Source organism: Lemur catta, chromosome 24 (assembly GCF_020740605.2).
Source record: "Lemur catta isolate mLemCat1 chromosome 24, mLemCat1.pri, whole genome shotgun sequence".
Taxonomy (NCBI): Eukaryota; Metazoa; Chordata; class Mammalia; order Primates; family Lemuridae; genus Lemur; species Lemur catta.
Window position 1 is genome coordinate 12,814,707 of NC_059151.1, and position 26,065 is coordinate 12,840,771.

At 38.7% G+C, this 26,065-nt stretch overlaps 1 protein-coding gene across 2 annotated transcripts in view; it reads right to left on the reverse strand.

Annotated features, from left to right (window-relative positions):
- The window catches only part of PPP3CA (protein phosphatase 3 catalytic subunit alpha), a 295,122-nt gene that overhangs the window by 45,560 nt on the left and 223,497 nt on the right, over nt 1-26,065 (reverse strand). For both annotated transcript variants that reach the window (XM_045536752.1, XM_045536751.1), the window contains exons 4-8: nt 23,144-23,255; nt 21,916-22,061; nt 16,698-16,837; nt 10,850-10,927; nt 8,390-8,484 (exon numbers count right to left, since the gene is read on the reverse strand). In XM_045536752.1, coding sequence (XP_045392708.1) covers nt 8,390-8,484; nt 10,850-10,927; nt 16,698-16,837; nt 21,916-22,061; nt 23,144-23,255 — 571 coding nt within the window. The remainder of the gene's footprint in view (nt 1-8,389; nt 8,485-10,849; nt 10,928-16,697; nt 16,838-21,915; nt 22,062-23,143; nt 23,256-26,065) is intronic.

A 26,065-nucleotide genomic window follows, 5' to 3' on the forward strand; every position in this document is an offset into this window, starting at 1 on the left:
TCCAGAGAATTTAGGGCCCAAAACTGATCCTTGGAAGTTGCTTAAGTCCAGTTAGACACTGTGAATAATTTCTAACATTCTAGTTTCACATGGAGTATTTTAATTTCTTCTATTAAATTTTTATTGTTAATGAGAAAGAATCACTGGCAATCATGGGTTCCTTACCAGTTTCAACTGATACATTCCTTGAAGTTCTAATCCATATTATAATAATGCTAAAATGAGGCTTAAGCAAACCTAGACTAAAAACAGAAAGAGATTTAGCTTAAGCTTCAAGCTACTGGCGGAGACAGCACCATGCCTATGCCTTGCTCTCATTCAATGCACTTGATACTTATCAGCTCCAAATGCAAAAGAGGAACTGTTCCCTGGTGGGAGGCACCTTGAAACTGGTGTTATCTGCATGTGACCATATCCTTGTCACCTTCAAGCCTGGACTTTGTATCAATCTTTGAGCTGTAGCTCCCAATGGTTCTAGGTTATTATCTCCAAGATATCCTTGGCACTGTGTTAATATTAAGTTCATACACTTGATAGCAACATTGTTTTCCACGGAAGCAATGTCATGGAAGACTTTTTGACACTCTTAGGGTCAAGTCCAAGAGTCTCTTGCAGGTCTAGAATGTCTAGATAATGAATTGCAAGTGACAATCCATTCATTCAAGTCTTTAGCATTACTTATATTGTTACTGTTTTTCTCCGTTAAATGCTTTATGCAGAATTAGATTTCCACAGAAGTACCTTTCAGCCTAAGAATCAAATAACCACCAGAGCTATCAGAAAAAGAGGAATTCGGTGCTGTAGGATGTACCCAGATGGATCCTGTTTAACTGGCTGCAGAACAGCACTTGGCACTGCACCTGTCTGGACCATTCGGCACTGAGGTGCCTGCTGCCTTAAACCCCAGTAAACTGCCTTTAAACTCCCACAACTTTATGATCTGAAACACTGCAATTCTATACCTAAAGCTTTGTGAGAAGTAAGGATCACCTTACACACCGCACTGTAGTTTGTAGAAGTTTCACAATGACATCACTTACTAAGTTTACAATTACAGAGTAGTGATTTTCAAGCAATCAAGAAGGTTGTTTGTTAGAGCAAAGATACATAGATGATGTGAAGATTAATTCGATTAAAATGCACAGTGAAGAGCAAGCTTTAAGTATGAACTCCTCGTAGGTTATTTTCTATTTTACCCTCCCTGCCATGATTTAAATGTTTAAATCTAAGCAACTACGGGACTAAAACTAGCCTGTTTAGACGGTGGCTGTAGCAGTGACACTTTCTCAGCAGAGCCCAATAAACAGAAGCAAAAGTGTAAGCGCTTTAGGGGACACATTTTAAAAGGAGAAATGAATTATTTTAGAAAAACGTAAAAGGTACTTTAACTTCATTCTGTTAATAATGCATATATCTGGATATATAACACGCATGTAATTTTGAAGGGGTAACAAATGACTTCATTTCAAAAGCTTTCCTTTTCTTATTGAAGAATAGTCACCTACACATAACGGAGCCACGAGTTCAACAGCCGATCAGCACAAACACTGCCCTGATCCGGGTCAATCTGCTGTTTCAGTCCCTGTGCGATTTGTGTGACCCTTGGGGAAAGTATGCGACCCCCCTGTGCCCTGGCCTTTCATCAATAAAATCAAGATTATCAGGTAATTCATAGAGTTGCTGAGAGATTTAATGGATTTATGCACAGAAATTCTTTGACCACTGTCTGGCACATAGTAAGTGGTGAAAATGTTATTTATTATTATTATATGCTATTTATAAGAATAAAGCAAAGCCAACAGCATATTATAGTATGCTACCACAATAAAAAAGAAATACTTACATTTACTAAATATATCATGATCCTAAGACTTTAAAGAAAATGTATCACGCTATATCATTCAAGGTGACAATGACAATGGTAAGTGAAATTATAATCACAGTTGGATGGATTACACATGTTGAAGAGTCCTGGCTATAACAAGCTGTGAGAAGAGAAAGTGTGTTGAAATCTCTCTGTAGAGAACTTTCTCCATTCATCCCAGAGCAGTGATCTCTCAGAAAACCAACCAAAATTTCTGAACCTCAAGTTCCCTTCAGCCTTAAATGTTTATATACATTTTTTTCTACCACTTCATATTGATAATAAAAGGAGTTAATACTAAGGGGTTTTGTTTATAGATTCTGCTTTGTTCCTTCACAAATCCTTATATTCCATACCATTTCTCAGTAGAGAAAAATTCTTCAAGGTTTGATAATCATTACAAACAAATTATCTTTTTAGTGTATATGATTCTACCATTGGGTTAAAGAATAAGAATCTCTATGAAATAAATGAAGTAAAGAGTTTTTGGAGGGGGTGTCTTGCTTATTGTTTTGCTTTAGTCAAAAAAACAAAAACAAACAGACCCATTGTCCTACAATTTGTTAGACAATATCAACTAACCGAATACTACCATGAGTTTCTGTTTACATTTTCTGTATTGAAGTAAGAGATCCGGGGCAAACAGCTGCTCAAGAACAATCAAGAGTATCTTTAGGTTTGAGACGATGTCTACGTGGCATGAGCTGTGTGAGCCCCGGGGAATGTCTGCAGTCCCTTCCCTCTGTGCCCCTGTCCTCCAGCAAAAAGAGCAAGGTCATGAGGTAGGTAACATGAGCATATTCACGCCTGTGGTTGTAAGGACACAAAAGCACTTTGAAAACATTTATGCCGATGCTAAAGGGTAAGTCCACGCTTAGGACAAGCCTCCGACCCCACAGAAATGAACCTCTGCTGTGAGACAAGGTTCAACTTTGCAGCGGGGTGAGCTTTTTGATGTGCTGGGGACAAGGGGACAGAGCTGTCCTCAGGGGAGCCTGGGCAGAGGTCCCAGCTCTCCTTCCAGAGACCTCTACCTCCCTCTCCCACCCAGCATGAGGATCTGATCTAACTGGCTCTGAGTCTGGCTCCCCAGATGGGGGGCACCAGACGTCTGTCAGTTTGTGGAAGATATTCCTCAATGGTAGAACCATCTAGTGGGCGAACGTCGTGGTGCTGTGTGGAGTGAGCTTGTCAAGTCTGGCCACGCCACCCCGTGCAGTGTCACTGAGGGGTCCTGTTGGAAGTCGAGGGACCAAGACAAGCTTCTAAGATGCTGCATCTGCTCCTGTCTATGTTCCCATCATGACTGCCAAGAAAATGCTTGACTTGCTTCATCGTATCAGCAAGGCCACCCTCTCTCACACGGCTATCTTCCTTCCAAGCCACAGATTCTCTTTTCATTTATAAATGGTATCTTCATGAGGCCCATGACTATTTTTTGAATTGAAAATATGTGAGGATATTGAAAAAGTCAAGCTTTGATAAGACTAAAAAGCTTTTTATCAACGATTCTATCAAGTTGCCTTGTTTATAAGTCCAAGACATTATAATCTTCCTTCCTATCTTCCTCCCTCCCTCCCCCTCCCTCCCAGAGTCTCACTTTGTCGCCCAGGATAGAATGCCTTGGTGTCATCACAGCTCACTGTAACCGCAAACTCCTGGGCTCAAGTGATCCTCCTGCCTCAGCCCCTTAAGTAGCTGGGACTACAGGTGCGCACCACCACACTCGGCAATTTTTTTCTATTTTTAGTAGAGTCTGTGTCCTACTCTTGCTCAGGCTGGTCTAGAACTGACCTCAAGTGATCCTCCTGCCTCGGCCTCCCAGAGTGCTAGGATTACAGGTGTGAGCCACCGTGCCCTGCCTGATTTTTTTATTGGTTGTCATTTTAATCTCTGGTCTTGATCACTAAATTAGTTTGGTTGCCATTAGATTTCCCTCTCAAATCCAAAATATGTTTCATTTAATACATTTCCTTAATTTTACTGTCACTAGCATTACTGTCACATAGCCCTGGTATGTATGTTTCTATTGCTCTCCATATGTATCCTATATCCATCCACCCATCCACATGAGCTACAGAGAGCTGGTACCACAAAGAAATCTACTGTAATTTATGTTAGATTCTTTTGCAGCACAGGTGTATCTCTGGCAAGAAAATGGATTTAAGTGTGTACATCAAGGTGTAAAACACATTTTTCCAGAGGTTTACTACGATTTTTGGCCAAACTGAGTTATTTAAGCTACTATTCACATCTGCTACTGTATTTCTCAATCCTGAGAGATTTCACTCTAAGATTGCTCTAATATCATTCCCTTGGTTAGACTTGTCCCCATGGACTAATTTTCACTCTCATATCTTACCACTCTTCTCTTTGTAGTATTTTCCAAATATAAATAAACATTGGCAGAATTATTTAGTTAATGTCTAACATACTACCAGATTATTAAGCACACTAGGGCAAAGACCATGTCTGTCCTGCTTAACTTATATCCCTAACACCCAGCGTGGTGCTCGGTATACAGTAGGTTGTCAATAAAGGCTTGTTGCATTGGTGAGTGGATGGGGTTCAACTCAGTTTTACAGGTGGCAAAGTAGTGTAAAAAATTGAAGCTATGTGTAATTACTGCATTTTTTTCTGGTGTTTGGTGTATTTGAGTAAATAGGAAATAGCTTTTCCTTTAGAGCTGCAGATTTACAGGAAAAAAACAATTCAGCAATTCAAATGTGCAAAGTGCTCTGCAAATGTTTAACTCCGACTTGGAACGCACATCAGCACTGGGTATGGCAGTGATTTAAAGCGAGATAAAGATCTCTTGAGTCAATATTGACATGGTACTTTTTGGCACTGTCTTGCTATTAATTCTCAGCAAAAAAATGCTTCAATCAATGCATGTATTGACTGCTTATCACGTATGAGGCATGCAACTTGGCTTTACAATATGTATCAAAAAGCCTCATGCTTCAAACTAATTATGGTCTCATTAAGAAGTAACAGGAATGCATAGAAAAGCTGATTAGAAAACAAAGTAAATGGTACGTATGAGAGAAAATGATTGACATTTCAGACATTCAGAGAGGACCCACAGCAGAAGTCTTTCTGGAAACACAGACTGGAGTGAGTCTGGTCTGTTTATAAAGGCAGAAGAGCAAGACAAGTTATTCAGATGCAAAGAAGCATGTGGGAAAAGACATGGAGGAACAGAAAGCCAGAAGCTGTTCAGGGAAACGAGTAGGACAATTTGGCTACAGCAAAGGGTTCTCCCAGAGAGAAGCAGAGTCAGAGGTCACAAGGGTTGTGTCATCCAGCAGAATTATAAATCAGAAACCAAGGAAGAGGGGAAGTTCCTGCCAGCCTCGGCGGAGCCCTGCGCTGACATGTGGCAGAGTAATAACAACATAAAATATTCAGTGATGATATCTTACTATTGCACAACATTTTGTTTCAAAGCAATTTTAGGCATTATTCACCAAAGAACATTTTTTTCTCATTTTATAGAGATGTCACCGCATGTCCAATAAATTTAAATGAGTTGGTTGTTTAATGGCAGAGCTGTGACTCATGCCAACGTTTTTTGCTCTGGCATCTTGCTCCAGCAGTTGTCAGTGAGGAAACAGAAGCAGGAAGGCAGGAAAGACGACAAGCTGGGCAGGCTGGGGAGGACGGGATCCGCATGCACTGCTGTGGGCCACACCACGGGACGGGACACGTAGCCCTCACGACCTTGTCAGCGCTGCTTATTAACTGCAGACAAGTACGAGCTACTAACCAGAACCACTGGACAGTTAAATACGAATCTGATCACAGCTACTACTGGTTTTAAGATGGCATTTTGCATTCTTTCATTTTGCAAGAGAGGACGACTGCTGCCATAATCTACAGAGCCTTAAGAATCGTCACACTTTAACTATTAGGTTATAATTCCTGAGTCCTTTACGACCATCTGTTTCTAGGAATCAAATGGTTAACTCACCGAATCTTCAGAGCTATTTTTCCACTGATCGTGTGTTGAAGGTGCCTGCAACCCAGTTTTATTGAACTGCTTTAAAAAATTCCAGTTCACATTGATTGCATTAAAATACAGTAATCCTCACTTTAGCGGTGAATAACTGACTCCCACATAATACATACACTGTTAGCATAATAGCTGTCACAGTGCTTCAGAAATTTTGCACAAAATTCTTTTGAAATTATGCTCAAACTCAAGAATACATCTTTTCTCTCCCTATCAGTTCATCTTTTTCTCTAAGGAAAATTTTTTCTTTTTATGAAAAGGTTCCCAAAATGAAATGCTTCTATCTCCTTCCTGAGAGATTGTGATCCACCCCAAAGGCAAGGGAACACAGTGAAAGAACCACAAACTATCAAAGATGGTGATACACAGGTGTGTATTTTTTTTTAAAGATTCAACCTTGGGAAATGAGAACTATACAAAACCAAGCAGTACACATCTTGTATGAGAAATGGCTATTGGTCCCAGGCAAAACTGCATTACCTAGAATTATAATGTATGGAGAGAGTCCGAGTCTGTTTTTATGGAGTAAAATCCCAATTTTCTTCATTTTTTTTTGTTGTTTTGGTTTTTTCTTTAATTATGAGAAAACGTGTAAGTATAGTAAGTCCTACTTAGCAATCAGTCTTTGGCAAGAAAATGACTTCTTTTGGCATTTCCTTTCTTGGGTTTAATAGAAAAAAAATTTTTAATGCCATAGAATAAAAACCTGGGGCTGGGCACGGTGGCTCAGGCCTGTAATCCTAGCACTCTGGGAGGCCGAGGCGGGAGGATCATTTGAGCTCAGGAGTTCGAGACCAGCCTGAGCAAGAGCGAGACCACATTTCTACTAAAAAAACAGAAAGAAATTATATGGACAACTAAAAACATATAGAAAACATCAGCCGGGCACGGTGGCGCATGCCTGTAGTCCCAGCTACTCAGGAGGCTGAGGCAGGAGGATCGCTTGAGCCCAGGAGTCTGAGGTTGCTGTGAGCTAGGCTGATGCCACAGCACTCTAGCCCGGGCAACAGAGTGAGACTCTGTCTCAAAAAAAAAAAAAAAAAAATAGAATAAAACTCTGTGTTCAAATTTTACCTACGTTTGATAAATTACAGAATCATGGTGGGATATTCAGTAGGACCTACTGAGTCCTTGCAGGGACCTCAGGGGACTTCTCAGCTGCAAGATCGAAAGTCCTCATCCAATCAAAGAAATTAGCTTTTATCGGTTTCATATAAGTATTTGCCGCTTGAAAAAAAAAAAAATCACTGGCCAGCACCGTGGTTTGCCTCTTGCAGCGGGATCCCCGATAGCAGCACAAAATGTGGGGGCAGGTCTAGCTCTGAGCAGGAGGGACTGGGAGAATGGAACGCAGGAAGGAAACCAAGGCACTAAGCTGGCAGGGACTGAGGACAGCGAACAGGTGCTTGGGAACAAGGTGGCCAAGGCCACCAGGCCCAGGCCAGGAAGACACGGATCATGACTCATTCACGCAGGGGCCATGGCTCTAATTCCAGGAGTGCTCACACGGCCTCAGACACTAGATCGCCTTTTTCTGACTCTCCCGGGCTGTATTTGACCGTGTGTGTATCATCTGATCGCTGTTCCTCTTTGTGTCTCCATTTCTCTGAATCTCAGAAAGTCACGTTGCCTGTATATGTAACATCCAGACCCATGCTGCCTGGAGTTAAGGGCTTTTTCACATTTTATGACCCATTCTGACACCTATAACCCCTTCACATTATTTCCAAATAAAGAGATTATCTTTATTAAAGACAGTAATAACGCATCCTTTGCTCTTCCTTTTTTCCCTACAGTAATGATGCCTCTTGGTGTCTTCTGTTTGTTTCTTTCAGACACACAGGTGTGGAGTTTCAGACAGAAAGCACAAACACTGGACCAGAGGTGTGTGTTTGATCCCAGTTCATCACTTCCTAGCTGAGTGACCTTGGGCACCGCAATTAACCAGCAATTAACTACAGGGACTCTCTCTGCATATTAAAAAAGGAGGGGTGAAGTGGCTAATAATATTTACCATAAAATTTACTTTAATTTTTTTTTTTTTTTTTTGAAGAAATGAACAGGTACGTGTTTGGCCCAGGAGCTGATTCAGGCTCGGTGATCAATTAATGCAATTTGAATTTGAACGTCAAGCTACACCTTGTTTTTGCTTATCTTCTTGCTCCTTTCCATATACAATCACACTATTCTTATTTAAATCCCCATCCCTTCTAAGAAGCAAGGTTTTGGATTACTTCCAATTATTATTTCTTTTAAAGTCTATCTAGCACAGCAGTACCTGTCAACCCCACTATATATTAAAATGTCCTAGAAAACATTTGAAAAATAACAGTGCATGGGTCCAACCTCTGACCAATTGACTATCTCTGAGGATAAACACAAAACGCGCATTAAACAATAACTGAAAGAGAGAAAAAAAGAATGGTTAAGAATACTTAAGACCAAACCAAAATAAAGCACCTTAAGCATACATATTATATAAAACTGCATGAAGGATTAAAAACGTTTACCTTTGTTATTGTACACATCTAAGTAATTTGGTGCCGAAAAAATCGTAATTAGAGAAGGGAAGCCTGTCGTTTGGCTTTTCCTGTACATGCGGTACCTGAAACAACAAAGACAAGTCAAAACCAGGCTAGCATTAAAAAAAAAAAAAAAATCAAACTATAGACTTAGAAACAGAAAATTAAATGAGCTAAGTCCCACCATTCAAAGAGGTCCAATGACATTACAGTAAATAACAAATTCTAAAGTTGTTACACACAGACATCAGTCTTTTTCAGAGGTGCCATGAAAGTACATAATAGGATGTGCAACTTCCAAATAGGTATGTTTGAAGTCAGCAACCCTCATGGGAGGGTGGAATCCAGTGGGAAATCATAATTCATATCCATGTGTTCAACAGAGAGGACAAAGGCTCATCTCACACAGATGCTTTGGACCTACCATAGTTTACAGCTAATACTGTCAATATAAAAACACCAAATCAGCAGGGCAATATATAAAGACTTATAGCCATGCCCATTATTCTATAAATCTACAATAATTCTGTAAAGGTTATATATAGGCATGTAGCCTAGACTAAGTGATTTTCCTTTAAAAGAATATTTCCTTAAATCTATGAATTTTACAAATTGAGACTGTCTCTGTTTTAGAGTTTTATTTATTGCCAATCTCTACTCGTGTGTACAGGTCAGTGATTATTGTCTCAGCAGAGTAATATTTAATCAATCAATAGCAAAATAAAATATTCACAAGAACTTTGAAAATAAACCAATAATCCAGTTACGTTTCTTCTCCTAAAACAAAACTGATTTACAACGCAACACTTTAGTTCTCAAACAATCAAAAAGTATAGGAGACTCCAGCGCTTTTCCACCAGGGTGCAAAATGTATCTCATGACTGCTATATAACAGATTTAAGGAATATCAGGTCAGAAATACTCCTATAAAACAACAGAATTTTATCATTGCTGCAGTGTTCTATGTCAGCTACTTCTGGTAGACTAACCACTTCTAATATAGCTGGGTTCCAAATGTAGCTCACAAAAATATCTTTAGATAAATACATAGCCACCTTAAAATGCATAATTTTAAAAATACTTTGATTCCTCTCTTTTTGTAACTACTCAGACATACTACATTACCCAAAAGGAAGTTCATCCTTAAAAACCTTTTGAAATGTTCTAGAAATATTAATTCTGATTATGGAACCAAGCTTTGTTGTGGAAATAAAAGTCAGTATGAAAGACAGTAACACTCTTAATCCTGGTACCTTGACTTTACAGACCGAGGCTGGCCATGCCTCCTTTACGACAAACAAAAACAGAGAAAAGGATGACATGATCTCAGTATTCCCAATGCATCGAGCAACTGCTTATTTCAAACAAAAATACTAGATAGTAATTGATGCACTTAACACATCTTCAAGTAATCCAGTGATTTCAGGTATGTAGTGAGATTGAGATAAATCTGCCCCCAGTGGGCAGCTAATAGCTAAAATAGCAGGTGACACTACAGTCCTGAAAAGGGAGAAAAATTATCTGAAGACCCGATTTGTTGGGTGTATAACAAGTTACTTCAAACTTCAGCTGCTACACACTGAATATATAATATTAGATCAGTCCATACCCATTGACTGATTGCTGGAAAACAGCTGATTTTGCAAGTAACTTAGTATGTGCCTGGGTTCAGAGATATCATAGACACGGGCCTCCTTCAGAACACAGGCATCTATATTTCCAACTTCTGAGTTTAATCATTTAAAGGCAAGCGATATCTATCAGTGGAGCCTACTGGGAATGGGTATTGGATCTCAAATCTTAGAATTGATTATGCCGATTTCTCCCTAATGCAGATGTAATACACCATTAAAGTGAATATGTGATGTTTCTTAGTTTTCTAAACACTTAAAATTGGTCTACAACTAAAAAATTTATCTGACAACACAGAATCCATTTTATGCAATCATTTGGCAGCCAGAACATACGATTCCCCCCTTTTTTAAATGTCCCCATTTTTTTCCTTTAAAACTTTAACGGAGATCAGGAGTGGCATTCTTTAAAACAAGAGTATAGCGTGCAGTGCCTGCTAAACGTTTACGTGTAATTCCCATTCTCACTCCCAAGCAAGACCGAGAAGCAGCTGGGAATTTGCTGGCTCACAGGGCGGTGGGAAAGGCAGGAATTGGGAGGAATACAAGCCGGTGTCCTTGCAATGTTTAAGAAAATAGCTGAAAACCGACTTGTGCAAGTCCACGATGGAAGCCCCTTGAAGGGGACTTTACTACACATCTGCGCCACTCATTCTCCAGGACTCTGCTGCTCCTGTGTCACCCATCAGGGGACAGTTTTGAGATCTAGTTCCTTGGGAGTGAGTCTGGAGAAAGAGACCCTCAGAGGCTGAGCGAAGTGAGGTGGTTCTGACAAAGGGGCAGTTGCACGGTTTTCATGACCCCCCAGCCCGCTCACCCTGCGTCCTGGGCTTCGTGGGCTCGGAGTATAGACAACAAGTTATTGTGCTGTAAGAATTCACATACAGCCGGGTAACTGTCAGAGACAAAAAAGAGAAGAGAAGCATCTATTATGAAATTATCAGGAGTAGCACATTTATCTCTAGCACACAGTTCTACGTGATATGATCAAGTATAATCAAAAATTCATCACTCATGAAACAAGCCATCTGGCTGTCAGGTTTCCCCCTGTGGCAGAGAAAGCTCCTACAGTTACACCTTTTACATGATCAGAAAGTGGTCGAGGTGTGTGAATTGGAAAAAAAAGAAACACACACATACACACACACACACACACACACACACACACACACGGGCCATTATATACCACCACTAGACAAGCGTCCACTCTCTGAGAAAATCAATCTTTACAAGTCCACACTTAAACACAAAGTAAACAGAAGCATAAATAAAACATGACAATGGATCCAAAATGCAGACTGCAATTTTCAGAAGTATTGCACCATTCCTATCCGTGTGTGTGTGTGTGTGAGTGTATCACAGCTATGAATGAGTTAGCAGATGGAAGAGAAGTATACTAAGGAATTAAGTTATCAATTTACCTGACATCATGGGTACAATCAAGCTGATTATACCAATCAAAATCTAAACAAAATTTGGATAGTCACAAGGTTTTAAAATTTGTAGTTTAAATATAATTAGCAGTACTGTATCTTAAGACCTATTTATCTCGACTTAATAAAAAAATCCAATATACAACTACTTTGTTTGGCTTTTTAAGAATGTCTCAAACTCAAAGAACATTATAAATGAAATTCAAATTACAAGTTAAACTTGGAAAACTCTTTACAGTCATGATTACAGTGTCTGCTCTGAGAATTTTTAATGAGATAAATGTAAGGAACAGCTAACCAATACTTATGAACAAACTGCAAATATTCACTAGAACCTAAACTACATATACCATAGGAAATATTCCTCAATTACAAAAATAGCCCTATGGGAAAATATTTGAGTAGTATATGTCACTAAAATAATTTATTATAAAAGTCAAGATGAATAGATTCTGTGCTATATATTTTGTACAAATTCCCTGATGAATGGGGAAAAAAGTACTACCAAGATGGCATATAGTTATAGAGACAGTGATTGTAAAAAAGATTGTTATTTGGCAAAAATAGACCCGAAACTGAAAATAGTCTTCATGAGTGTGCACACACGTGTACGTGTGTATGTGCATGTTCTGTAAGAGAGGAGATATCCATGAGAAAAGGGGGAGGTAGCCACGAGTCCTCTACTTCCTAGTTGCTCTAGGTCAATTCAATAAATAAAATACCCAAGTGATGCACGTGGGTGTTTCTTACAAACTGGAAAAGATGCCCAGGTGGTCCCTAGGCTCGGAAGCTGACTAACGTGTCTTCCAACGCTTGTGTTCTACTTAAAGAGGTGAGTATATGAGCTTTCCAGACCAGTGTGTGTCAAGGAAAAAAAACACACACACAAATAACAAAAATCTTTACTTCAGTGACACTGGTTGATCTTCTAAAAAATAGCAGATTTATTTGGTACATATTTAGCTATAAAATGCCCAACCAGTGGGTGGCATAGACTAGGTTCTCAATAAACGTTCCTTCCCCGTCTCTTTGAGCCTTTTCTTGTATTTCTTGCGCCTTCACGATGCCTCTTTATGAAAGACAGCTATTGACCACTGCCACAGAGGTTGTGTGTCGAGGTTTGTCCCTTTTTTGCTCTTAGGCAAATGGCTTGGCGCTTTTCTCCCCTCTTTTGAAACAACTTACCCTCGTCTTCTGAGAGTATTATTTTAAAATATTTTCTTCATGCTAAATTTGATAGCCTATGTGTTTTAAGCTAAGTTCTTCCCAATAGAAATACACGCATCTAATTTTTAATGGAAATTTTTTTTTTTAGAAATAAAATTAACCAAGCAGCAATTTGCTAGGTTAACAGCGTTAAGTGAGACTTCCTTGTATTATTTGCTTGGAGGGAACTCATTTTGAAGAAAAACTTCAGAAGTGCAAAAACATGCATAATCAAATACTCAGCCTTTCAAAGAATTACAAACATTTTCCTAATAAAGTTTGAAAATACTTGAATATCATCTAGATTCCCATTATTGGCAAACTACCTGCCTAGCACACATTAAAGTTCTTAATAGTATTAGAAAAAAATCCAAAAATTCTACAATATTTTTATGCTTTTTAAGGGGAATGATCATAAACCACAAAATGTTCAAGCTGAAAAGCATTTTATTCATACACTCATGCACACATACACACAACAGCAGGAAAAGCAGCGTTCTGAACACCTTAACACCACAGAGAATTTAAAAATCACGTATTCCCCCCAAATTTCTCAGAGATCCGGTGATGATCTGTTCCATTTTTCAAAGACACTGTGAACTACAGGCTAGGGTAGTATAACAAGTGTAAGGCGTGGTTTTTGTCCTGAGGGTATTTATTATCTAGGTAGGAACACAGAACGTTGCAAGAAATATTCTTTAAAAAAGCTGAAGCATAAAGTGCATTAAAGAGAAAATAGTAAAAGTTTTAAAGAGACATTATAAAGCAAGAAAGAATGCATTGAGGTCTGAAATTAATCAGGGAAATCTTGAAAAAGATCTATCTTGCATCAGATCTTGAAGAAAATGAGGTACGTGGATCAACCGATAGGAAAAGGATTAGAATTCCCTCCAGAAAGCGCGAGGGATGGATGAGAAGCAAACGGAGCATGAACAAAGGTAAGGAAGGTAGAAAAGACAAAAATATGAGAAACGGTAGAAAAATTGGCTCGGCACTGCAGCAAATGGTAACTATTAGATTCGTTCTGTTTAATTCTCTTATTTTTGTTTCTACAGCATATTAAAGTATATTTTAGACCTTGAATTAAATCTCTCAGACTGAAGAGTCTTTAACCATGATTTAGCCAGCAGGCATTATTAAAATGCTTTTTTAATGCTTTTATGACCTTACAGATACTTTCCCTGTGTATTTTTTCTCCTTGGAAAGGCCTACTCTTCTGCCAAGTCTTAGCTAAATTATCACCCCGATGCCTTCCTTTCAACCTTGCCTCACCCCAACATATACAAAATTGCTGTCCCACCATGCATACATACGTATCCTTTAACATATGCATCTAATATATCACTCATCACAGTGTAAATCGTGATTACACATTGGCTCTGCAGCATTAGTGAAGGCCTTGGGAGAGGAACTCTGCTTTTTCGTCTTTGTCTTCACGTCTTAAATGTGGAGCAGCTCTCGCTCCACTGCTGAAGCACACTCAGCAGGGACAGCCAAGCAGGTGGAGATGCAAAGGTGTCCTTCCCACATCCACGCTCGGCCAAGCAGAGGCAGGCAGTGGAGGTCCCCTGCACGGTGTCCCTACCCTCTTCCAGCCCCAGCAGCAGGGAGGACCCTGCCCGACTGCTCCTCCTCCTCTGCGTCTTGGGGGCCTGGCAATGGGTATTCAGCCCTGGGGTCGCCCAAATGCCACCAGGCCTGTGTTTTCCTAGGACTTGCTGTGTCCCTTCTTGGCCCCAGAGTTCTCCCCAATGGTTTCTCCCCAGTGGCTCCGCTGTGGCCGCCCCCCCATCTCTTACGCCTATTTCCTGAGACACAACAATATTGAAATGAGGCCAGTTAATAACCCTACCATGGCCTCTAAGCGTTAAAGTGGCAGGAAGAGTCACAGGTGCCTCCTGTTAAATCTAAAGCTAGAAAGGATCAAGCCTAGTTAGGCAGGCATGCCAAACGCCCAGACAGGCCGAACGGTAGGCCTTGTGTACCCAACGGTTAAGCCAGGTGGTGAATGCAAAGAAAGTTCTTGAAGGAAACGAACAGTGCTGCTCCAGTGAACACACAAACGACAAGAAAAGAAAACAGCCTTACTGCTGATACGGAGAACGTTTTAGTGGTCTGGGTAGAAGAAGATCAAACTGGCCACAATGTTCCCTTAAGCCAAAGTCTAACTTACAGCAAGGCTACAACTCTCTTCAATTCTGTGAAGGCTGAGAGAGGTGAGGAAGCTGCAGAAGACAAGTTGGAAGCTAATAGAGGGTGGTTCATGAGGTTTAAGAAAAAAAAAAATCCCATCTTCATAAAAGTGCAAGGTGAAACAGCAAGTGCTGATGTAGAAGCTGTAGCAAGTTATCCGGAAGATCAAGCTAAGATAGATGAAGGTGGCTGCACTAAACAATGGATTTTCAATGGAGACAAAATGGCGCTCCATTTGGAAGAAGATGCCGTCTAGGATTTGCACAGCTAGAGAGACGTCAATGCCTGGCTTCAATGTTTCAAGGGACAGGCTGACTCTTTTGTGAGGGGCTTACGCAGCCGGACACTTTAAGTTGAACCCAATGCTCATTTTACCTTCTGAAAATCCAAGAGCCCTTAAGAATTGCGCTAAATCTACTCTGTCTGTGCTCTAGAAGCGGAACAAAACCTGGATGACAGCACATCTGTTTATAGCACGGTTTACTGAATATTTTAAGTCCACGGTTACGACCTGCATCTCAGAAAAAGAAGACTCTTTTCAAAATATTACTGCTCACTGACAATGCACTTGGTTACCCAAGAGCTCTGATGGACACATGCAAGGATTAATGCCGTTTTCACGCCTGCTAACACACTATCCATTTGTCAGCCCATGGATTAAGGAGTCACGTTGGCTTTCAAGCTTATTATTTGAGAAATACATTTTATAAAGCTATAGCTTTCATAGGTAGTGATTCCTCTGATGGATGTGGGCAAAGTAAATTGAAAACCTTCTGGAAAGGATTCGCCATTCTAGATGTTAGTAAGAACATTCGTGATCCATGGTTGGAGGGTGAAATATCAACATTAACAGGAGTTTGGAAGAAGCTGATTCCAACCCTCATGAATGACTTTGAGGGGTTCAAGACTTCGGTGGAGAAAGTCACTGCAGATGTGGTGGAAACAGCTAGAGAACTAGAAGTGGGGGCTGAGGATGGGACTGAGTTGCTGCAATCTCATGATCAAACTTGAACAAGCAAAAAGTTGCTTCTTAGATAAGCAAAGAAAGTGGTTTCTTGAGATGGAATCTACTCCTGATGAAGACTGTGAACACTGTTGAGATGACAACAAAGGACTCAGAATATTTCATAAACAGCTGGTGAATGCAATTTTGAAAAAAAAGTTCTACTGAGGGTAAGACGCTATCAAACAGCATCTCACCGTAGAGGAATCTTTCATGAAGGAAGAGCCAACCGATGAAGCAAACGTTGTTGTTATCTTATTTTAAGCAACTGCCATCGTCACCCCAGCCCTCGGCAACCACCACCCCGGTCACTCAGCGGCCACCAATATCGGGGCAAGACCCTCCACCAGCGAAAAGATGAGGACTCACTGAAGGCTCAGACGATCGTGAGCATTTTTTAGCAATAAAGCATTTTGCAATTAAGGTCTGTCCACTTTTAAAAAATACAATACTACGGCACACTTGATAGGCCACGGGATAGTGCAAACAGAACTTTTATAAATACTGGGAGATCAGAAAATTTGTGTGACTCATTTTATTGGGATAGTCACTTTACTGCAGTGGTCTGGAACTGAACCTGTAGTGTCTCCAAGGTATGTCTATAAATGCATACCTATATATTTTACATTTGTTTATTCACTTACTCATTTCTTTATATTTTCATTTTCCAAGCACTAAGAACCCATTTGAACCCCACTTTCCAAGTGAACCTTCCATTTATGCGGGTTCCCTACAGAAGTTACACAAACATCACCGATAAATCAAAGGCCTGGCCCAGCAAGTTCCAGCACTCCTGAGGCAGCCGGATGGGACCCAAGCTCCCCCCTCACCTGTAGAAGTACGAGCACCCCCTGACTGTGTTGTGCGTGAAATGTTCCTGAGTCTTCTCATTGCCGAAATCCTCCAGGGGGTCCGACCACAGGATGTCACACATCGGTCCGTAAGCAGGTGGTTCTTTGAATCGGTCTAACTAAAAAAAAAAAAAGAAGACAGAGAGCAAAATGCTAATCTTGAGAAACTTGGAATTCAGAAAATATGAGAAACGAGCACCGTGCAGAACCCTCCTTCTCGACAGCCACAGTTCAGGGTCAACTGTCTTCCCTCCCTCTCCCTGCTGTCCTTCCTCCTCCTTCCTACACCCTTCCTCTTTCTCTCCTGCTTTCCTGATGAGCTCACTCATGACCTGTCTTCATCTCCCCCTGCCCCCTTTAATCCCTGCTCTTTACTCCTTTTCTCCCTTCTGTCCTTCTTCCTCCTTACTTATCTACTGTTTGAGTCATTACCAGGTAATGGGACTCTAGGTGCTTAATCTGTAGAGGGGCTTTTTGCCTTAATCTTTGGAGAGATTCCCATTACTGCCTCTATTGGACTGTGATTCCGAAGTTCAGATCGGGAACACCCTTAGGTTTTTATGACTATGTTATGGTTTCTATGTTCAACAATATGATTTTGAGAATAGGTAGCTTTCATGTTGTCACTTGCTATGAAAGCAGTCACTTGCTATATGACATTTTGGACATTCATTCCTTACAGGCCATGTAGGCTTCTGATTATAAAGTACAAGCCTATTGTAGTGGATCTTACTGGACACAAATAAGAGAAATGATAAGCAGTCAAATAACCTCAAATTTAGCAAGCCTTTCTTCGGTGTACAGTTCTAAGCCTTATAATTTTATCTGAAGCCTTCCTATGGAATCCATTTTCCAGCTATAAATGCTTAGCAAAAGTCATATTTCAATTTTAAAAGGTGCACTTAGAAGGCATATGAGTAATGTAATCACTGGAAATAACATTTCACCAACAATTTTATAACACCATCACTTTCCTTTAGCCTACCCTGATTTAAATGTAATTAAAGGATCGTTGGTGAATTATAGCAAATAATATGGAGCCTCCTGAATGAAAGCATAAAATAGCCACGAAAATCTATTGAGAATTGATATTCTTCATAGTCAACACTTTAATATTTTAAAAAGTCCAATAGAGACAAGTGAATATATTAGGTGACAACCAATCAAATTCTCGATTTTTCCTGGGACGTATAAGATGATCTCAATAATGGTTTTGCTGCACACTAACTTTTTACTAACATCTAAAGAGAATGAAGCAATATTTCACATTTTCAACACTCAATGAAAACAAGCCTCTTTATGTTGTAACCATTATGTCAGCCATAAAATATTCATTGCAAACTTAGACTTGCTGAAGAGATTTAAATAATTTATGCTTTTAGAACAATTCATTCAAGAAAAAAAAATAATGCTTGTCATAAAAATACAGAAGTTCTTTCTGAGAAGCAAGAACTTATTATTAGGGGTAGGACAGCAGAGGAGGAGAAACTTTGATTAATACGAATCCTCAACTAAAGGTTTGGCAAAGCAACCAGAATATATAATTTATGCTAGATAAATTATAGAGCACATTCTAAAAGTTAATGCCATTTATAGTAAAAATAAACAAATACAAAATTAATTAAAGAAGTGTACTGAAAACTCAAATGAACATATGAGAAAATACAAACCTAAAAATCATTTTATAGCTAAAAGCTTAATGATATATGTGAAAATTGAACATAATATCTAAAATATGCCAGGAAGTAAGTCCTGGGATAACAGGTGATATTTTGAAAAATCTACTTAATTTATAATGAGATGTCTAGTTATTTATTTTTTAAAAGTTCATCAAATTATAGAAGAATGAACTGCTCACATTCATGCAGAAAGGAACAATTCTATACTTCACATCCTATCTCTACAGTACCTTAAACACAGAGCAAAGACCAATGCTCTATGTGCTACAGAACACTAGAAGCAAGCGTGTAATAGTGTCCTACAAGAAAAGACACAAACACACAGAGCAGGAGACAAAGTATATTTGATGTACTTTTGTGTAATTTTTAAAATAAAAAGCATGAATTTCCCTTCTAATGGGAAAGTAGATACAATATTATTTTTACACCTGAACATCTGAACCTCGATGACAGAGTAGTAAGGAAGAACGTGAATGTTTTACTTCCCTAAATATAGTTTTTCTCTAAAAACCAATGAACTTGTAAAAGAATACTGAGTTCATGGCAGTAGAGATTTATGATATGTAAATATATTCATAATTTAATAACGTATTTCCTCAACACCAACTCCTATGAAGAAAGGTATTAAAGAAACACAATAAATAAGAACCATATAAAATGGTTATTAATTTTGTAGTAGTGGTTTATAGCTTTTTTTTGCTGATGACTGCATCTTCAACAAAATAGCCTGATAGCCTATCTTTTGTATTTATTCTCTAGGGCACAGAACTTTATATAGTATTACCAGTTTTATTCAAATAATGAAAATGCTATTTTGAGTGAATTTCTTTCTCCCTAATACCCCTATTTAGGAGGACACGTGTTAAGTTCCTCATTTTCCAGCCAAGCCCACGAAATGTGGTCAAGGCAAGAGAATAAAACGTACAAGGTCTGTCCAGAAAGCATCCAGCCAGGTAATATGAAAAAAGAGACATTTATTGCAGAAGATATGAGACACAAAGAAACACTGTACACAGGGCAATGACACCTCAGTCCCCTTCAAAGTAAGCCCCTTGGGACATCACACAGTTCTCCCAGCGTCTCTGAACCTGACCTGCACCCATTCAACATCCCAGGCGTTCTGCTTGCTGCAGGCTTTCTAGAACGTGGATCGCTTGCAACAGATTCTCGACTATCTGTGAAGCGTTTGTGCCACACTTGCATTTGCGCTGCACTCGTTGCATTGTCCCCAAAAGCCTTGTGAGTCACCCGAATAGTTTCTGCAAAGGAAGGTTCAAGCTTAATGCAAAATGTGATGCAGATTCCTTGCTCCATCTGCTCATTTTGAATGTCACGGCCACACCGTCAGGACACACACCCACTCCGGGGCACCTAGTGCCCCAATGACTAGTGCAGTGACAGCATCACTGTCCACACACACATTCCAGTCCACTGTCCTCAGCTGCCAGGTGACATCAACGTTGTGCAAACCATTCTCGTGATATTAGCAATGGCCGGATGCCTTTTGGACAGACCTCATAACTATGTATCTTTGAGTCCAACATTTGCTACTAGAACAGCTACACTTATTTGTACTTTGACTTATTCCATTTTCCAAACCTATCGTAGGAAGTAGTTAGCAGGTTACCAATGGGAGACACGCATATATGAATAGATAAAACATTTGATTTCCTTATCCACTGAACACAATGGAAAAAATACTGTTTACTAATTTAGTAGCTTAAGGCAGCTGATAGAATTAACTTATAAATGTCGTTCAACATACAGATTTGAGACTTGGCAATGAAGCTTCCAAACTCAGGGAAATGGAAAAAGTGATTAAATGGCAATGGCTTAAACAAGTGACACCAAAGGAATCTTTGTATGAATGCCCAGAAATGATAAGAGCTAGAATTTGAATTGTGCCCGATTATTCTTAAGTAAACCTATAATTAAGCAATAAATTCTATATTCATTGAGATTAGGGCATCATTTATTTAAAGCCAAAGTCTACTTAGAATACATTAGGCTTTAATATATAAATACTAAATAGTATTATCTTTAGAACAAAACTCAGCAAAATCTTGATTTTTGTAGTTAGAATACAGTAATTTAGAACGATGTGACCAATTTATTTTTGATAAAATTACTGTTGAGAATAGGAATAAAAGGTTAGAATTATTCCCAGCTCTCTTTTCTTTTTTGGGATAGGCACAAGCATATTTTCTTAGGTCTCTCAAAGTAGAAGAAAGAAGGTCCTAAAAATAAATAAAGCTTTCAAGTGTTCATAATTCTCACAAAAAATTTTTACCTTAGATTTCCTTGATAGAAAGATAGAACACAATCTTTCAATCACATATAATATTATAAATATTAATGTGAACAAATTATCATACTTTAAAATAATTCCAAGTAATATTATTTCAGGATGACATAAGAAAACATTTACATTGCTTTCTCCCTTTAGTGATTTTGGCCCCAAGAAAAATATGCAGAGTTTTTTGATCACTCTTTCTCTCATTCTTTTCCTTACATTGTTGCAATTATCAGAGTTAGAAATATAACTAAAAAAAAAGACTGTTTCTTCTACTATATAAAACTACACCATATTATTATGTTTTCTCAAGAAAAAGACATAATCCACTTCTAAATTCAATTTAACTCATCTTTTTGCTGGCTAAAGCAAACACAATAGCCATGATTAAATTTACTCAATTGTTTTTCACCCAGCCATTCCATGCAATCAATAGAATATCATCATTGCCTTTGTTAGAGATTGTTACTTCAAAGTTTTAAGCTGTAACAAATAGTAAATTAAAAAAAAAAAAAACCATAAAAGGTACATATCTCAAAGGTCAAGTTGTGATATTTTCCCAAGGGCAAAGCAACATTTCTACCATAATGTATTATGAATATACACTGGATTGTTTGAAAAAAGCTGAAGGGAAATGAAAAAGCATTTCTTTTTCAGAGATCAAATATTTTATTTTTCCAATGACACATGTCACGTGGCAAGGTAAACCCTGAAGTTCTAAAGATAAAAACTCTTCCAAGTATAAATATAGCTTCTTTTCTAGATAAAAATTTAACGTAAAGAAGAGATTCATGACCAATTTAAATCATTTTAATTCAAAGTTAGTGATAAAGGTGGGGTAATTCACATCTTCTGTTTATTACCGAAGCACACAGAATGATTAGATTTGGAAAATAACAGAACTTACTTTTCTTTTTTCTTTTTTTTTTTTTTTGTTTTTTTTGAGGCAGAGTCTCACTGTGTTGTCCAGGCTAGAGTACGGTAGGAGCATCATACCTCACTGCAACCTCAAACTCCCAGGTGCAAGTCATCCTCCTGCCTCAGCCTCCTGAGTAGCTGGGACTACAAGTGAGCACCACCACACCTGGCTAGTTGTTTAATGTTCTGTAGACACGGGGTCTCACTATGTTGCTCAGGGTTGTCTCAAACTCCTGGCCTCAAGTGATCCTCCGGCCTCAGCCTCCCAAAGTGCTAGGATTACAGGTGTGAGCCACCAAGAACTTACTTTTCTGATGTCATCTAAAGTGTTAATCTCTGGAGACAAACCACCGTGCACACACAGGAACTGCTGATTCATCAGGGCGGCCAGGGGAAGGCAGTCAAAGGCATCCATACAGGCGTCATATACGCGTTCTGAATACTTTATTTTACCTTTTAAAATTTGATAAAAAAACAAATATTTACTCTCACGATTTATAGCTAGGATCATTTCATTGAAATATTTTTTTAAACATTTTCTTGTCACAACTGTATTATTAGCATAAAAGCATACATTGCAAATTCCAAAATAGAATTAATAAGATTTTTTAAGAGTTACAGATTGACCTTTTATATCTGGTATTTTTCCTTATTGTCATTCGTCTATATTTTACAATTTTTCATAACTTTTTATATAGCAAGAGAGAGAACTTTTATATACATTCTGGCTTTTTATCTGCAGATGTATCACAATATACACAAACAACTGGAAGACCAACAGAAAAATGGCCATGAGGCTGGCTGATATTCCTGAATGATTTTATAGAAAAGCATAAGGCAAGAAATTTTCTAAAGTTGTTTCTATCTCACTGCAAATTGCTTTTCCCTTATTGACTTACATCTAATGTTTCGAGAGAAGATTTATGCTCCAGTGAATATAGAACTAAATGAAACAGAAAAATACTGGTATGTGTAGTACCAATACCTGGCCTTCAATTTAACTGTGTTTATATACAGCACAAAAACTTTAAGCTTTATGTATCTTTACAAGTTTCAGTGGACAACAGGGAAAATTGAGAGGAGGAAAATGAAATTTAAAGGAAGTACTCTGTACTCCTACTATCTATATCTAAAGGAAGTCGTCTTTAATTTTATAAAATACACTAGAGGCTAATATATATTGGGCCCAACAACAGAGGCATAGTGTTCAATCCGCCCTTCCCATTCGCTTTTCTTGAGTGATATGAGATTAAAGGGTAGAATTATTGTCACAAGCAGTAGTATCCATAAATCAATTGTTTCTTATAATAAATTACATCAAATCTTAATTCAAATTCTTAGATCACTTTACAGAGAAGTTATAATTTAAAAAGAAATTCTGTATTCTCCTAACTGTCCACACTTTAAAAGAAACACGGAATAAAACAAAAAGGTGTCACGTTAAGTTTTTGACTTTTAGGCAATGCATTGCATATGGATGAAAATGATTATTTAGCACATATGGTGTTAGAGGAAGAGGCTTGAAGTATACTTACATTCTTGTTTAAATGTGAAATACTCTGTTAGATGTCTACATTCATGATTTCCACGAAGTAAAAACAGTGTTTTGGGGTAAAGAATTTTCAAGGCCCACAAATACAGCACACACTGAGAAAAATAAAAACAAAAAATCATATAAAAATAAATATTTTTCCTTTATAGTTATGTATTCCATTGCTCACATATCCTAAAGACATGAATCAAATATGTCACCAAAAATCCCCAACGGGCTGGCCTTATTGGGGAAGATGTTGACAATCAAACAGAAAACATTACTTTGGTACAAAGTCAAGGTTCATCATACATCACAAGAAAACAACAGATTTTACATGGTTAACAGAATTACATGGCCTGGGGGGAGTGAGAGAGGTTGGTTTAGGGGAAAAAAAATGGAAAGAGGAAGAAGCTTAAATGAAAACATGTTAGTGTGAAATATGAGAAGAGATATTGGTATGTGTAATAAGGTTTCCTGGCCTTTATTATAACTATATTTATGTATAAAACAAAACTTAAGGCTTTACATACAAATGACTCTGAAATAAAAGATGACCAGGGAGAGGAAGGCAGGGAGGTAGCGACAGAAAGTAACAGAAAATGGGGAAGCAATCAAAGTCAGCCTGAGCCGCTCAGTGTTCGCCTTCAAATCTTATCCTGCATTTTCCTTCTGAGTCTTCCTTTTCTGGTAGCTGAGTTTTTAAATAATTAGGGTTATAAAGAGAAGTGTTTTATTTCATCCATTAATTGTTTGTTAACCACACTGTACTAATAGCGAGGGGATACATTTCATATACCTTAAAACTCTCAAATCAGTTTGTGTAGAAATGACACCAACGACGCATTTACCAAGTTTGCAATACACCTACATCGACACAGTCTTCCTGGAACGTGAGCCAAGACGACTGAGACACTCAACGATCGACATCAATTTCATCATCCGCAACTGGCATTCATTAAGAATCCCCAGGGAACAGAACACCACAGTTTGAAAGCCAAGGAAACTCTTTTATTCTCATGAAATTTATGTTCTGATAGTGAAGCTAAGAAGATATAGAAATCACAAAAATACTGAGACAAATCTGATTCTGGTTACTAAAATCTGAAACCAAAATCCACAATATTCAGACTTTAATAATCGGCTTCCAATATACCATCGATATTTCAGATAATGTCTATAGGGAAAAATTACTGGCAACTTTCTCATTGTGCTACCCCTGAAGAATCATCATCTCTGTCAGCTCATGTGATAATTTACAAATTGAGTGCAAACTAATTATGGTTTCAATCCGTTGTGTTACAGTCCAAGTTTGGAAGAAAATACTAATTATCAGAACAAGTGAGCCTTATTGTGTTGCTGGAGCAAGATATTGTCTCTAACTATGTAATTACGATTGAAGTAAACAAAAACAGTAGGTTGATGTTAAATTATATATCCTCATTTTTTAATTATTGCTTTCTGATTATAGTTATTAAAGTTCATGTGACTAATGATGTTAATATTTCTGAAAGGTTGACCAAATGGCTGCACAAGTGATCCTTGAAGTGTATTGATCTGCTGATGTGTGCAAAGTTCCCTGACATCTCAGGGTAGTCCGGTGGTCTGATGAGTCTCTGCTGTGTCAGGTTTTATAGCTGCGCTTACATGTTCTAACAAGGGGAGTCTGCCCTACTGAAGCTTGTCTTGCATTTCAGAAGATATTTATACACTATCATTAATGTCAATGAGGGAAGACTGTTCCTAATTTAAAGTTTAGAAGGCTGTACCTTCATCTTTTTTCTTTTTGAGACAGAGTCTCACTCTGTTGCCCAGGCTAGAGTGCCATGGCGCCAGCCTGGCTCACAGCAACCTCAAACTCCTGGGCTCAAGCAATCCTCCTGCCTCAGCCTCCCGAGTAGCTGGGACTACAGGCATGCGCCACCACACCCAGCTAATTTTTTCTATATATATTTTTAGTTGTCCAGATAATTTCTTTCTATTTTTAGTAGAGACAGGGTCTCGCTCTTGCTCAGGCTGGTCTCGAACTCCTGACCTCGAGCGATCCTCCTGCCTCGGCCTCCCAGAGTGCTAGGATTATAGGCGTGAGCCACCGCGCCCAGCCCAGCTGTACCTTAATCTGAAAGTAATATATGTTTTCTCAAATTGGCTGCTAACTTAGGCTGTCTAATATAGAATATGAATGGGTATGTAATGTCCTTGAAAATACATTTACATGCTGTAATTGCTATTGTACATGAATTTTATTCATATACTGGGAGAGAGAATACATGTTTTGGCTGTACTGTAGGTGTAGTTCTTTTTTTAAAGGGTTTTTTTTTTTGAGGACAGCATAACTTGCCCAGTGAAGTGTACATATTTTAAATTACAGGTCAATTCATTGTTACATATGTATACTCCTCCCATGAAAACAATACCCAGATCCGTCATATTTCAGCACCTAGAAAGCTCCCTTGTGCCCCCTCCCCGGCAATATTCTTTTGAAAATATAATCACAATTCTGACCCCTTTAAGGTTAGTTTTGCCTGTAACAATTTATGTTAAAGCAAAGCTATTATCTCTCCAACTAAAATCTAACTGTATTTTTTTAACCTCACTCAACTACTACTAGAGTAATCACATTCTAAGACCCACAGGTTCTCTTTTGTTTTCTGTTAAAGATCTTGTTTTGAGGCCGGGCGTGGTGGCTCACGCCTGTAATCCTAGCACTTGGGAGGCCGAGGCGGGTGGATTGTTTGAGCACAGGAGTTCAAGACCAGCCTGAGCAAAAGCGAGACCCCGTCTTTACTAAAAATAGAAAGAAACTATATGGATAGTTAAAAATATATATATAGAAAATAGTAGCCAGGCATGGTGGCACATGCCTGAGGTCCCAGCTACTCGGGAGGCTGAGGCAGGAGGATCGCTTGAGCCCAGGAGTTTGAGG